Source organism: Moschus berezovskii, chromosome 15 (genome assembly GCF_049115385.1).
Source record: "Moschus berezovskii isolate FMDL1 chromosome 15, NW_MosBer_1.0, whole genome shotgun sequence".
NCBI lineage: Eukaryota > Metazoa > Chordata > Mammalia > Artiodactyla > Moschidae > Moschus > Moschus berezovskii.
In genome coordinates, this window is record NC_142474.1 from 16,927,798 (window position 1) to 16,943,818 (window position 16,021).

A 16,021-nucleotide genomic window follows, 5' to 3' on the forward strand; every position below is an offset into this window, starting at 1 on the left:
AAAACCTACAGACTTCCCTGGTGGTCCAGTGGTTAGGAGTTGACCTTTCAATGCAAGGAATACGGGTTCAATCCCTGGCTGGGGAACTAAGACCCCGACATGCCACAGAGCAACTAAGCCTGCTTGCTGCAACTAGTGAGCCCATGCACCCCAACTCGAGTCTGTGCTGCAGCTAGGGAAACACCTTTGCACTGTCAAGAAGAGCCCACATGCCACTACGAAGACCTAGCGCAGCCAAAAACAAACCCAAACCTACACAAACCAAACCCTCATTCTAATACATTCAGTGCTTTCCTTTCCTTCAGGCCCCTGCTGCTCCCCATGCCAGGATATGTTACTACCAGAGAGCAGATGGGGCTCTGTGCTCTCGAAGCACAACGCCCAGAAGGCCTGAGTCTTCAGGAGAAAGAGCTGAAGGAAGCAATGCACCTCTTTCCTCCTCACTCTTCAGCCCATGTCGGCCTCGCCAATGACTACTTAAAGGATGTCCAGGCAGCCCCCCAGGGAGTAGACACAAAGCAGTGAGAGCCGAGTAGCAATGAGACCACTGAGAGATGGAGATCATTTGAATACCTTAAATTACTTTTGACGTTTTCTAAGAAACTGGCTCACTCTTTTTAATCTCCGATGCCTTCACCTTATTCTGCTTACACTTTAGGTGGCTTTCTATTGAACACTAGAATAAAATCCAAACATCTTGCCAAGGTTTAGAAGGTCTTTCACAGTCTGGACGAACTTACTCCTCTGGTCCCATCTCCTACCATCTTTACCTCTCACTGCCACAGCACATTTCTAGTCTTTCCCCAAAGCCCTTAGCCATTCATGACTTGACAAATGATACTGCCCTGCCTGAGGGTCTGGCTCACATTTCTCCACCAAAATGCACCTCTCTTCACATTCAGCCTCAATCGGCTACCTGCTCCTACCCAGCCATTTGGAGACCCTTCCTCTTCTCTTCTTGTAGGGCTCCCCACTGATTCCTAATATACTCCTATTACAATACCCTGTATTCTCTCTCCTTTCTGTTCAAGACTTTCCCATCAGTCTGATTCTTAAGCGGAACTGTGCCTAATTCATCTTTAATGTACCCAGTGGCCTAGAATAGTGCCTGACAAACATCACATGCTTAGTAGGGAAGAGAGGGATGAATCTGCTGGTAAGGGACCAAGTTGAAACTACACAGATCTTCACAGATTGACAGGCTGGTGCTTTTCCCATTACGTCAGGCTCTTTTTAAAAACAGTCCGTTAAGGCTCCTGATAAGCTTTCTATTCAGCGAAATTCAGCATTAGGCTAACAGATGGCAATGCCAAATTCTGGCTCTACACTACAGCCAACCCCCAGATCACAGCCTGTTGTGTTCTCTCTTCTCTTACTCCATAGTTGCTATGTCTTCCTCCTTCTTTATGATAATTTCCCAGTAGAGAGGAACTGGGAGAAAATCTAACCTCATCAAAATGTCTACTTCTGCTGGGCCTTGTTCATTTCTTAAGCTCTGCTTACAGATACGTCACCTTTGGTTTTATAAGACAGCAAATGGTGATAAACGGCACTACCCCAAACCATAATTTTAAACAGACTATTGGTTCATCAACTTTGCAAAGGGAAAGACTGGGGAGAATTGAGGAGGATGAGGGGAAACATTGCAGAGGAATCTACTTAAATGAACATATGATAAAGGGACAGCCAAGTTAACAGCAATATTTCAACGCACAGTTTACATGGCAAAGTACACATAAGAAGGGAAGGAAGTACTAACTCTTTTGCAAAGAAAATGTCCTATAAAGGCACAGGTGTGCCTTGGAGATATCGTGAGTTTGGTTCCAGACCATTGCAATAAAGTGAATATCACAATAAAGTGAGAATTACATGAATTTTTTGGTTTCCAAGTGCATATAAAAGTTATACTTACATTACACTGTCGTCTACTAAGTGTGCAATAATAGCACTACATCTAAAAAACAATGTGCATACCTTAATTTAAAAATATCGTATTAGTAAACAATGCTATCTATCATCTGACAATGCAGAGTGGCCACAAATTTGTAAAAATGTAACGCCTGCAAAACACAATAAAGCACACACACAAAAAATGAGGTATGCCTATGCACAGTGGTTCAAAAGTGTGTAGTTCAACTGCAGAGAAATGGGAGGAAAAACCAATAGAAGGGGATTCAAAAATCCTAAAATATATACTTTCCAAAGGAAAAAAAAAAGAATCCATTTTGCATAGATGCCATCCTGACTTTTAGAGGCAGAGGCAAAGGCCTATTCAGAGAAGCCAGCCGTTTTTGTCCAGGAAGGTCACCTACTTAGTGGATTTCTGCTTTTATTACCTTCAAGCCCAAACAAAGCAGCAGTTATATGAAATTTACACAAGGGTCTTCATTCCTGAACATGTAGATTGGGAGCAGAAAAAAGGAAAAACCTCTGGCTGTTGACTCTATTACAAAGGAAGAAGGAAATGAGTGACAACCTCCAAAACAAACAAAAACTCAGGAAGTTCTGGCCACTCTCTCCCTTACCCAGAGTATTGTGGACACCGTCCGCCTCTTCCTTCACAGACTCATCCAGACGCTCCAGATTCTGCACGAGCAATGCGACCACCTGCCCGTCCACCTGTGCATCAGGGAAGCAAGAGAAAGGGGTACATGTCAGGATGGTCCCCAAAATGTTCGCACTCCTGTACCCTCTTCTCTACAGAGCAAAGTAAACAACCTCCACTCATGGTCTGCAGGGTGCTTTCCCATCCCAAGATCTCTTTTGTGTCCAGCAATGACCCTGAGGCAAAGAAACAGCAGGCCTCATTATTCCTAACTTTAGATTGAAGCTTAAGGGGACAGGTAAAATCCAAGGTAACAGTAAGTGAGTTACATGCTAGCACTTGAACCTAGGCCTTCTGAAATCAAGTCGTGTGCTCCTACTTCTATAGGGTATTGAAACACCTTATGAAAACGCCTTCTCAAGTCACAAGTTCGTTCAAGTGAGAAGCACATTTCTTGACTACAGCACCAAGAGATATTCATTTGGGAAGTTCTAAGTTTCCATAACCAAGCTTTTATGAAACTATTACCTTCTGACCCCTTCTCAAAAAAAATCTTGACATAATAAAATACCTTATGTTTTATTACATATAATGCCTAAAAAGCAATTTTATTTCTCTCATTTGATTCATAGAACCACATACCACTTACTTTCAGTAGCCATGTCATATAGATGGTATTCAAGAGATTAGTGACCTGGCCGAGACCACGCATTTACTAAGCAGTGGCAGTAGAAGCAAAAACCAAGCTTCCTTCTTAGATGAAACAATGTTTACACCACTTCATGCTGCCTTCTGACACAATGTGTGCCCTTACACAGAGAACACCCGGAGGAAAATAACTAAGGAAACAGAAACACCTAATAATCCAGAAGTGATTATCTACCTGGTAATAAATTTCCAAGTCACAGCCAGTAAGTAAACCTATACCGGTTGACAAGATCTGCTGCATATCCATGGTGCATCCTTTCTCTCATTGCCCCAGCTTCTTCACTTAGGAAATGGGAATGAGTTGTAAAGATTAAATGAAACTATACGGCATGCCTTACCCTGGGTCTGGTTCAAAAATTAAGCAGATGGCCCCTTCCTTCTTCTGATACCTGGTTATTCACTGTTCCATCTCTCGCATGGGATAAGAAAAACTCAAATTCTGTGAAGGCAGATGCTGCACCCTCATTTATCTTGGTACACTCTTCAAAGCCAAGTGCAACACTACACATACCAGACATTCGGTAATTGTGCTAAATTTAAATAAACTGACAGAACATTTACTTTGTGTACTGTAACTGTATTTCTACATACACTGCTTCATTCACTCTCAAGTATCCCTCACAGCTTTTACATGTGAGACTACAAAGGTCCAGAAGGGTTAATTAGCTTGGTCAAAGTCACAGAGCTTGTGGCAGAAGTGACCAACTCCAAGACTATTTTTTCCCCCATCACATCCTGTCACTTCTAGTGAGGGGGAAAGGAGAGGAGAGAAAGGACAGGGAAGAAATGATCTCACCAACTGATGCTTCCTGAACACTTCTGCACAAGGCACTCTACAGACAATTCAAACTGAGCCTGAGGATGGAACAATGGCAAGAGAGACACATCTTGAAATAAGGCCTCTGTTACTCTTTCAGAGTGAGACTTGAGGGAAGCATCCAGATGGGGGAGAAGTTGACACTGTTGACTAACTGGGGATACCTGCATCACCAAGGAAGCAGATTTGCTAGGCTCTCCTTTCTGCCCCACTGTGAGGACCCTAGCTGCAGACTGGAGGAGATACTGATGCCAGAATTGAGAGCTCCTATAAATAGGAGAAAGAGCTGTTTCCCCCTCTTATATATCAAGGAGATATACAATCTTGCTCTCAAATCTCACAGCCAGCAAAAGCTTCAGAGAAATCCACTGCAGTGTTTTCCTTAATTAATTGGACAATTTGGCTATGTGAGAGAAAACAGAAAAACATCTGGGGGTAAAAACATGAACCATGTCACAGTTTGTTTTTCCCTAAATCACCCTGATTGACTTGTAATCTCCCTGAATCCTACAGCAGCAGACACTGCAACTCCACCGGGTATCACACTGCTTGTCAGTTCTGTGAACTGCCTCGCACTTTCAATTGCTTACCGCTGCCTTATCTGCATTATTTTCCTTCCCTTTCCTCAATTCTTAGTTCTGTTACCAGAGTCAGCTGTCTGGAAGGTGGCGGAGACAATGCGTGCATGCTCAGTTGCTCAGTCGTATCCAACTCTTTGCTACACCATGGACTGCAGCCCGCCAGGCTCTTCTGTCCATGGGATTTTTCAGGCAAGAATACTGGAGTGGGTTGCCATTTCCTCCTCCGGGGGATCTTCCCGACCCAGGGGTCGAACCCGTGTCTCCTGCATTTCCTGAATTGGCAGGTGGATTCTTTACCACTGAGGCAGGTAGTAAGCAACACACTCAAACTCCAGAACTAGATGGTTATTTGTAATGGGTCTGGCTGGAGAAAATCTTTTTTCCTTGCTACAAAAATCTAACTTCTAACAAACAGCCTTATTAAGCTTGCAAAGTGTGAAACTTTATGTTTTGCTGGGTTAAATGCAATTTTATCTGATTTCAGGAGGGTCAAAGCAGTCAAAATACATTTAGCTGAGAAAACCCTCAGAAAAATATTTATATTATGCATAGCTCCGGATATCATCTAGTAAGAAGCACAAATTAGCATTCTGTCCCTCTACACTCTTGGGTCTACCGCCTTCATGCCTATTTTTTTGGACCTGTGACTAACTCTGAAACTAAAAACAAATTCTTCTTAGGGATTAAAGCATCAGCAACAGCAACACTGGCCTTGGAAATCGTGACTGTCTTAAGTTTGATGTTTTCTGACAAGTCATTGGCTATTTCCGCTTGTTAGCATATCTGCCAAACAATATTCCACCAGATTCTACCGAGACAAAGTTCAGGGGCAAAATCAGTCGTGTTTTTCCACTTGTGCAGAGAGGGTAGATACAAGAGAAAAGGAGGAAATAAGAAAGGAACAGATGAGCGAAGATGAGAGGGTTTGAAGGATTCTTGTTCTATCTTCCACAATCTGCCAACAAGGTTTCTTGAGTTTGACTGGGGTTTTTCTACCTACTATGAGTTCTGGAAATTTCATATTTAAAAAACAGTAATAAACCCTCTCCCCCACCCCTACATACACACCCACTGAATCTTGACCAAGCAATAAGTTTTGAAAATACACATGGTAATATGGTTATAATGCAAAACTTAGACCTGCTGCAACCTATCTCATATACAGACTTACTGCTGTTATTCCCACTTTACAGAAGAAGGAACTGAGGACAGAGAGGTTAGGTAACTTTTCCAAGGTTACACAGCTGGTAAGTGACAAAGCCATCACTTTGGCCCCTCCCTTGATGGGGAGCACATCTCAGGAAAGACAAGCTTATAAAAAGATGTCTATAAGCCAATGTGACAAGTGCCAGGATGTATGAAGTAGTAGAGGAACACAAATTCTGCTGAGGTGATGAGTCTGAAAAAAGACTCGGGAGAGATGAGGTTTAAGTGAGGCTTTAAAGGATGAATAGGAGTACTCCAAATAGCCCAGGGGAAGCCAGGCTTGCCAGGCTGAAGGCAGATGTGAGCAAAGACATGGGATTGACAAGTGCATGGCAAATTTTGGGGACTAGTAAGTGGGGAAATGACTAATTTAATCACGACTCTCAAGGAGTCTTCTTTAGAGAGGCATGCCAGAGGAACTGCCATCACAGCAAATAGTCTTGTGTTTCCACTCTTCAGAAAAGAGTCTATTTTCCAGGCTACCAAGTCAACTTGTTACAAAGCACAAATATTCGCCTCTGTGTAAGTAACAGCAGTGGATGTAAACCAAATTTTAAACCCCAAAGATCCCTGAGAATGCCAAGACAGCACTCTCTCCCCACAAGTGTGCTGTTCTATTGCCTAGGACCTCCAGCTGGGAAAAAGACCAAGGCAATAACTGCAAACTGCACATCACAATAAATTCTGCTATATGCCCTCTAGCCTCTGCTCGTGCAATTCCAGGCCTCCAATATTGGCCCCAAATTAAAACTACAAGGACAATTCAACCCTTATAATATGAGAATACTTATCAAACTTCTTCCTGAATGCAGCACAGGGTAGGAAAACACAGATGAAGACCACCTACCAGTTCTGCTGTCTGATATTTACTGATGGCTTCTGACTGGCTGCAGATCAGCAAATAATATATGGGAGTCTAGAAATGTTCACTTGTTTGTGATTCATGCCAGTCCCACCAGTATAAAGCTGTAAGAGTCAAAACCTTAAAATAATATATAATAAGACAGAAACTAAACAAAACAAACAGAAAACCCCATACAGCAGCTACTTAATGGTTCCCCAGACTGAGGATGAACTGTTTCTTCCGAAACAAACAATAAAATCTGCAAGATCCAGCTTTTGTTGGTGGGCCTGGCAACACAGAAGACACAAAGGGGGCTTTTGTGTGAACTGCTGTTTCCAGGTACGTTTTACAGGCAGCAGACCAGCTAGCTGATCCTCTTCCGTCTCCTCTATTCACACAGGCAAAGGATGATAATTAAAATCGGCCCAGGGACCAGGCAGGAAGGCTCATTCAGGGCCACTGTAATTAACCTCTGGAAGGTACGACTACACAAATGACACTGTGGGGACATGGAGAAGGAGCAAGTGCCACAGCCTTCCTTCAGATGCTCCTCCAAACAAAAGACACCCCGACGCCGTCCTTTTCTTTCTGCACGGCGGTTCAAAGGAAAAATAAAGGTCCTGGATTCAACAAAAGTGGCAGTTCGCTCCAGGAAGGAGCTTGAAAGAAAAATGGCCATAGAAATTTTCATCATACTCAGTCACAAATGGCCCTGCTGGACTCCAGCCTCTCTCTCTGTAAGAGACAGTCCTTCATATCCAGTGGGTTCACAACCCCTTCATTCACACCAAATGCCAGCTGCGAGCATGGCACATGGGAAATTTCTCGTGTCAAGAAGCTTGAGAAAGAAGGGTGAGGAGGGGCTGGGCAGTGTAGCAATGGGGTCTCAGAATCATTTGGGGTCCCAGTCCCAGCCATTCTAATTCAGCTGGTCTTGGATGGGCCCAGAAAGTAGCCTAACCAAGCACCCCAGGTGCTTCTAATCCAAGAAGCCATACCGATCTTTGATGAACTCTGCACACTGCAACAAAACCAGTGCTTAGGGCTTCCCTGGTGGCTCAGTGGTAAAGAATACGTCTGCCAATGCAGGAGACGTGGGTTTCGATCCCTGATCTGAGAGGATCCCACGTGACACAGAGCAACTAAGCCTGTGTGCCAGAACTGCTGAGCCTGAGCTCTAGAGCCCAGGAACTGCAACTGCTGAGCCCACAGGCTAGGGAACCCATGCCCCAAAACAAGAGAAGTCACTGCAATGAGAAGCCTGAGCACCGCAACTAGAGAATGGACCCCACTCTCCACAACTAGAGAAAAGCCTGTGCAGCAAAGAAGAACCCAGCACAGTAGAAAATAAGTAAATAAATAAACTTATTATTAAAAAAAAAACACCCAAAAAACAAAACCAAAACCCAGTACTTACTAACATTCTTAACCAGAGAGAACAGACCAGACAGTAGAAGACAAGAGAAACTTGAGGAGAGAGAGAGCTTGATGGGTTAGATAAGAGGTCCATAGGTGGTATCAGGGTAAGAGTCTGCACTGGCCCTGCCACTGGCCCTCTGGTGAGAAAGGGAAGCTGGTGCCATGGACCTGGATGGCAGAGGGGACCGCAACATGCAGGAGCTCATCTCTGCTATTACAGGGGCTGGCTCAGTGATGTGGGGGAAGGCTTCACTTCTGCAGCTGGGTTTCCTCATGGGTAGAGTGGGCTGATGAGACTACATCAGTTCACCTCACATATAAACTCTTGCAAGTGGTTGCTGCCTGGAGTAATAGCTAAGGAAGGCTCTGAAGCCTAGCCTAGGCTCCAAAAAATGAGACACAGAAATCAGCTGACCCTGACTTCTGCAGTCAAGGGCTGCTACTCAGGCCAGGGTAAGCTAGAAAGTTTCTTCTTGCTTTTAACATTCTCTGAGTCCCTATGTGTAAAACAAGTAATAATGATGCCTGTCCTCACCAGCACTTGGGAGTACAAAGCCTAGAGCCCAGAGTAGAAAAGAAACTCTTTCCCACAAAAACTCTGTAAAAAGGTCAGAAGCAACACGGTGAGGGCGGGTGAGCCGGAATTGGCGTCAGAGAGAACAGAGGTTCAAATCCCAGCCATGTGACCACAGGCAGGTTTGTTTTGTCTCTCAGAGCCTCAGCTCCATGGCTGTAAGTGGGAATAGTAGCAATAATACCCTTCTGAGGGGATACGATGAAGATTAAATAAAATGTAAAGGCCTGCCTACAGCAGATAGTCAATAAATGCTAGGAATCTATAACCTCTGCCCTAATACAGTTCCAAAGAATAAGGTACCCCAAGATTGCATTCTACTTTCATATTCTCCTTATTCAGTCCAGCCTTGCCACAGAGCTCTCTCTCTCCCTGATACCACTCACAGAGACAATGGTGGGGATGGTGCAGACACCATATACACACCTGCAAAACCCCAGAGGGCCGCGCAACTTACCAGAGCATCAGTGAGCACTTCCGCTCCTTCTTCACTCTCATGGAGGGTGTCTATGTCTGTTAATTCCTGAAGCAAATCAACCACCGCTATGGACACATGTGAAGAATGTTAAGGGTAACACACACATATGAAAACCTAGTGACATTTTATTAAAATATTTGGCTCCCGGCCACTTCCTGGTCAATTGCTTCACCACTGTTTACCTTTAATACACTCTAGTTTTATAAACATCACTTCAACAAGGTTCTAATCACAGTGGCCGTTCAATAAATGTTGGTAACTGCTTCATTTAGGCTCTTTCCCTTATGCTGCCTTCCTGGCAACTTATTCCATATGTTCACTACATCTTCATAAATTTCACAGCTTCAAGTACATCACTTGGGTGGTCACTTTTCCAGTGAGAAATAGGCCAATACCCTTAACCTTACCTCATAATTTAAATTCTTGGAACTGAGTAAGTATAATCTTAACTACCTTGTATACTTTACCTTCAAAGACAGTAATGATTTTTCCTGAGATTAGATGGCTGGTGTTCACCAAGGAGTCTTCAGAAATCAGGGCATGACAAACAGATTTAGATTGTAGAGGGAAGGATTTATGTTGGACTGTGCTAGACTCCACCAACCTCCCTTCCCCTTAAATACGCTCTGCTTTGGACACAAAAAGAAAGTAAACAATGATGAGTACAGACTAGGCAAAAAGAGAGAGGGGGACATGTAAGAGAAAGGACACACAAAGAAGAGAAAAAAGGAGTTATGTTTGGTAACTGGTAAACTGGTTGCCTGACCTAAGGGCTTCCCTAGTAGCTCAGTGGTAAAGAATCCACCTGAAAAGAGACATGAGTTTGACCCCTAGGTCAGGAAGATCCCCTGGAGGAGGAAATGGCAACACGTTCCAATATTCTTGCCTGGGAAATCCCATGGACAGAGAAGCCTGGCAGCTACAGTCCATGGGGTCTCAAAGAGTTGGAAATGACTTAGTGACTAAACAACAACAAGAAGTCCAAACTAAACTAAGTTTCCCATACATACAGACATACAGACATACACACACACCCACCGCATGCTGTCAGTCAACATCTACCGAATGCTTACAAAGCATTGTGATAGAGACAAAGGCAAATCCATTCACTCTGGGCCTCAGTTTCCTCATCAATAAAATGAGGAAGTTAAGGTAATTAAAGACATTTAAACAATTATACAGGCTTCTCTAGTGGCTGAGATGGTAAAGAATCTGCCTGCAATATGGGAGCCCTGGATTGGGAAGATCCCCTGGAGAAAGGGATGGCTACCCACTCCAGTATCCCTGCCTGGAGAATTTCATGGACAGAGGAGCCTGGCAAGCTACAGTCCATGGGATCACAAAGAGTCGGGCACAACTGAGTGACTAACACTTTTCACTTTCAAACAATTATATACCACAGGCAATTATCAATGTGTAACAAATGAGGAATACAGACAACTTGAACTGCAGACATCCTATAAAATGGAGCAATCAAATTGAACTGGGAAATCAGGAAAGATTTGCTAGAAGAAGACTGGTCAGAAAAGAGGCAACTAAAAAGATGAGGGCAGGTAAACTGGAAAGCAAAACATCAGGAACACAGGCAGAGAGATTAGAATGTAAGAGGGTATATGAAGAGAAGAAGAAAGAGGATTAGGGAAGCAGGGAGGGGAGAAAATTAGAATCATATGAAGAAAATAATGTCTTAGAAGAATAACCTAATAGCTATGTGCAGGAAGCACAAAATAGCACTGTGAGGGTTGGGAGTAGGCAGATGTGGGGTGCGGGGAAACGTCAAGCCTGAAGGAGCAAAACCTGTTCTGAAGCTACCACACACAAAAGAGTACGACGATAAAGGTCTAATCAGGGCAGGGCAATTTCAATACAAACTCGAAAAGAAAAAGAGAATAAGAAAGATAGAGGACCTATTAAGAAGAATGACAAGACTTGCTCACTGCCAACTGATGTTACAGATATTTTATGAACATCTTTTGCTAAAAGAAAAATTATTCAAAGCTTTGTTTTTATTTATCTATAACTAACCAGTTGGCCATCATGAATAAGCTTTCTGTGTTTTATTCTCTTGCACTTTAAAGTAATATTTGTGCAAAACATGAGTATGCTATGAAACTCAATGTGTATGAAAAGAGAAAAGGTCTCTGGACAAAATTCCTTTATGCTTATACAGTCTTTACTAACAAAGTAACTAGAAAGCTTTTGACATAAAAGACCAGGTAACATAATTGACATATAGTAAACCAAAATACATAAACTGAATCAATTTTTTTAAAAAAGGGCTAATCAAACTAACCTTTAGAAATGCTGAGTGGTAGGAATTAGTAGTTCTCCCTTTCTAAATACTGCAGTAGATACCATCATAATCACTAGCATTTTTAAAAAGTCATCATTATGCCAAGCACTGTACTGCTGAAGTCTCACAATGGCATGATCCCTATTTTACAGATAGGAAAGTGAAAGCTCAGAGTGGTTGAGTAACTTACCCAGAGGTCACTGCAACAGTAAGGGAGAATGTTAGGTTCACATGATTCCAAAAACAGTATCTCTGCACTACTCTTCATATTAATGCAGAGGGGAATATACCCAGGTTTAACTACAACTAAATTCTAGCTAATGACCCTACTACAATAACAGAGAAAAGGACTGTCATTTATTTCCATCATAAATTATTAAAGTTCCAGGAAAAAGGACAAAATGCTGACAACTCCCCCGTCATTCTCATCTAAAAAGCTCCCATACTGATTCTCTTGAACAGTTTTTACATGTGAGATGTAAAAATATTATTATTTATCCACCTGTTTATTTAATAAACATGACGACATTTCATCTATCCGTCCATCCAACCACGGTGGAGTCAAATGTCTATAGGACAAGGATGTGAATCAGTCATGCAATAGGTACTATCCTTACATTCCCAATATCATGCCCCACTAAGTACTTACTAACCTGATAGGTGATGATTATTAATTAAACATTAACCTTAAGAAACATGTGGGATATATGTGAAAAAACAGATGGAGAGTCATAGCAAACTCAAGGATAGGGCCATATCATATTTATCTTTGCTTCCTATCTTTCATGAACCAAACTATCACCAAAGTATTAATACTATGGAATCTTGCTCAAGCTTCTTCATTTCCATACAGCTTAGTTGCCTCATCTGAATAAGGCAGTAATGATCTCTGCCCAGCCTATCTCACCCAGTAACTATAAGGAATAAACAACATCATGAAGGTCAAAGGGCAATTAAATCAAAGTACCAAGAGAACAAGAAAGCACTATAATAAACGCTGTTAGTCAATTCTTCCCACAAAATGGTCACACCTTCACTATTGCCTTCATTTTTTCTAAAACTTCTAAAATCTAAAATTTAAGCTAACAACAACACGATTCTCCCTTTTTGGGTTACATTGGGTTGAAAATCTAATTTTATATTTCAGCTATGCCACAGAAATTCAGACTGATCAAGTCCTTTTTCGGCCTCTAAGGTTTTATGGGACAGGCAGGTATCGTATTTTTGATTATTCTTATACCATGCTCACAAGTGGGTCACAGTAAACCTGGAGAAAAAAGGAAAGGAAAATTTGATAATGGTGGTGGTTTTATATAGGAACAGAATAAATGTCTAACTCTTATCAAGAACAGCTGTTTCTTGTAATGGTCCAGTGGATATCTCCTTGCCTACATTCCTGCCTCAGTTGAGAAATCAAACAAGTTACCAGTTACCAGGTCTGGCAAACAACTCAGCAATTCTAGCACTAACTGACTTTATGTAAATTCTCAACTTTCACCAAACAGCTTTTCAGCAAGGCAGTAAATGAGTCCATAATTGTAATCGACTCCTGAGTAATATAATATGACCCATAAGATGGAGGTCATTTGAGGACCAGAAAGAAGAATAAGAAGCGAAACTAAAGACAGACAGATGAACTCTCAATCTTGATGAGAAAATTCAGCATGGTCTGCCACCCATCCAGCATTTTTTCACAAGCAGACTCTGGGCATGGGTGATAGGTTTTTCCACTGTAGTTACAATTTCATTTCACGAGGTAAAAGGCTCTCCCATCCAAGTGTAATAGGAAAACAGAGAAGCTGTCTCTCTTCGAATTACTAAAACACAGTTTGTGACAGCCTATTCTGCCAAGTCAGGTAGAAAGGCCACCCCATTCACTCCCTCAGCACCTGCCCACTAGGGGGGCAATAAACTAGGATAATAAGAAGTGAAGTAGAAAAGACCAGCTGGCCACAAAATGGTCCACAACCCAATGGCTTTTTACAAAAAGAGGGGTGTTGGCTTTTATTTTTTGGTTTTAGATACTTGTTTTGGGCCTGATCTCATGGAGAGCCTTAGGACAGAAACAGAACATTAATTTCATTAATCTCCAATGAAATATGGTCATAGGAAATTATTTTTAAAAAATATAAAGAGGAATACAATATATTAAACAGACAGCTTTTTTAAAAAAGTCATTTCAAAAATGTGTCTTAAGAAAAATGACCAGTCTAGAGTCACAGTATATAACTGATTTAATGGAACAAATCTGGGTAGGTTTTTTTTAAGTCTTTTTAAAATTTTATTCCTAGATAAGGACAATGTTTAGATATAGCTCAACTAATGCAGATGAATTTCTAAACAGACAAAATGGTCTTTTCCTCCTTTTCTAGCAATTGAAAAAGAACTACCTAGAATGAATCTAGACTCTTAATTTTATCCCAATCCTTAATCAAAATAACATGAGTGGGGGAAATGCTCTCATTCTACATTTATTAGGTACCCAGTAAATGTTAGTGGGCACTACTACAGCACAGGGTAAATGTCCCAAGCAGGCCACAACCACCCTAACCTTCCAAAGACATGGAATTCACCTAAAACTCATAAGCAAGAACAAAAGTTACATTAAGAGATGCTTTTCCTAGACCACCATTTTGGTACTTTTCATCTAATCTATTTCAGAGCATATTGAAACAGCTCCAAAAAATGAGTGTTTGGTTTATCAGTACAGATTATCAGGGAAGTTGGACTATCAGTGAGGAAAAGAAATAAATTCTTTTCCGTGTAATTCTGATTCTAGAAATATCAAGATGAGAATAGCTCCCAGCAAAACAACAGCTTGAGATACAGAAGTCTTGTTAGACAGTGCTTGCAGGAAAGTACTGGAACAATAGCCAACTCCCTTCCAGTCCAACTAGAAGAAAGTCCTGAGGAGGCGCAAACCCTTCCCAGCCCTATTCCTGCTCATCAGCATGGGGGCTCAAACATGAGGCATTCCTTGTACACACCCTCTGGGATAACATGGTATGTCACAGTCACAGACTCAGATTGCTCAAGTTCAACAATCCCTGCTGGTCGTCATTAAAAAAAAAACAAAAAACAAAACCTGTCTGCTCTTTATTTTCCAGTTCCCACAGCAATTTTTCACAAAATCCAAAAGGACAATTTCGCACAAGTTTTCCTGGCTTACTAGGGTCTGAGAAAACTAAGCAGTAATTTAGAAAAGAAAATGGCAAGCCACTCCAGTACTCTTGCCTAGAAAATCCCATGGATGGAGGGGCCTGGTAGGCTGCAGTCCGTGGGGTCGCTAAGGGTCGGACACGACTGAGCGACTTCACTTTCACTTTTCACTTTCACACATTGGAGAAGGACATGGCAACCCACTCCAGTGTTCTTGCCTGGATAATCCCAGGGACGGGGGACCCTGGTGAGCTTCTGTCTATGGGGTCACACAGAGTCAGACACGACTGAAGTGACGCAGCAGCAGCAGCGTTAACGACCACTCCCTGTTTCAGACAAAGTAGCACTGCCCCATCAGCACCGATAATCCACTCTGCAACTAACAAAACGAACCCCCCTTTCTGCACAGGAGCATGCGACTCACTGTACTGACGCCCTGAGTCAACAGTACGATGTGTGCTGAGTGTTAAGTGGCCGCAGTTGTGTCTGACTCTGCGACCCCGTGTGCTGAAGCCCGCCAGTCTCCTCTGTCCATGGGATTCTCCAGGCAAGAATACTGGAGTGGGTTTCCATGCCCTCCTCCAGGGGATCTTCCTGATCAGGATGGAACCCACATCTCTATGTCTTCTCCACTGGCAAGTGGGTTCTTAAACACTATTGCCACCTGAGAAGCTCGCTTAGCAGTACAATGAGACCTCATTTTTCTGAATCACAAATGGGTGGAGAGAAAGCAGATTTGAAAAAAAAAAAATTTGGTTTAGAGTACTCAATAGTTTTTAAATTAGAGAAGAGGGTATTTAGATGGGGGCAGTTGTCATGACTCTGAAAATAAATAAAGCCATGGACCTAATACCATGTAAGTCTGAGGTGACTACATGGGTACATCAGCTCCCAGCAGGTGAGGAATGGCAATTTCCATTGCCAAAGTAGACACTGTAAAAATACACTTGAAATGCACACTAATCCCTAATCTATCAAAAGCTTACCCATCTCCAATGCCCAATTCTCTAATCACTGCCAAGCCAGAGATGATGTGTGTTTTCTCAGAACTCCAGTGGTATTTTCTGCGCAAAACACTCCAAGGGTACTTACCACACAGCAAGGTGAGTGTTTTTGCTATCAACTGGAGTTATTATTTCTTGCCACCCTAATAGCACCCAACAGGGCTTATCATATAAAGGAGGAACCCAGTAAATGCCATGATCTGCCATAGGACTTTAGAAAGGATTCCACTGACTCATCCCTCAAGTTGAGAACACAGCAGATGACATGCAAAAATCAGATATTTATGGATTTCACGCCTATATATATTTTTTTTTTCTCCTGGTGATAGCAGCAGAGTAGCCATCATCGGGAGTTCTATCTTCCTCTTGTTTTAGTCCTCCTTAGTCCTCCAG

The 16,021-nt window shown here is 42.3% G+C and overlaps 1 protein-coding gene across 1 annotated transcript in view; it reads right to left on the reverse strand.

Moving 5' to 3' along the window:
• The window catches only part of CTNNBL1 (catenin beta like 1), a 163,478-nt gene that overhangs the window by 95,303 nt on the left and 52,154 nt on the right, over nucleotides 1-16,021 (reverse strand). The window contains exons 5-6 of the mRNA XM_088843796.1: nucleotides 9,152-9,247; nucleotides 2,526-2,619 (exon numbers count right to left, since the gene is read on the reverse strand). Of these exons, the coding sequence (XP_088699922.1) occupies nucleotides 2,526-2,619; nucleotides 9,152-9,247 (190 nt within the window). The remainder of the gene's footprint in view (nucleotides 1-2,525; nucleotides 2,620-9,151; nucleotides 9,248-16,021) is intronic.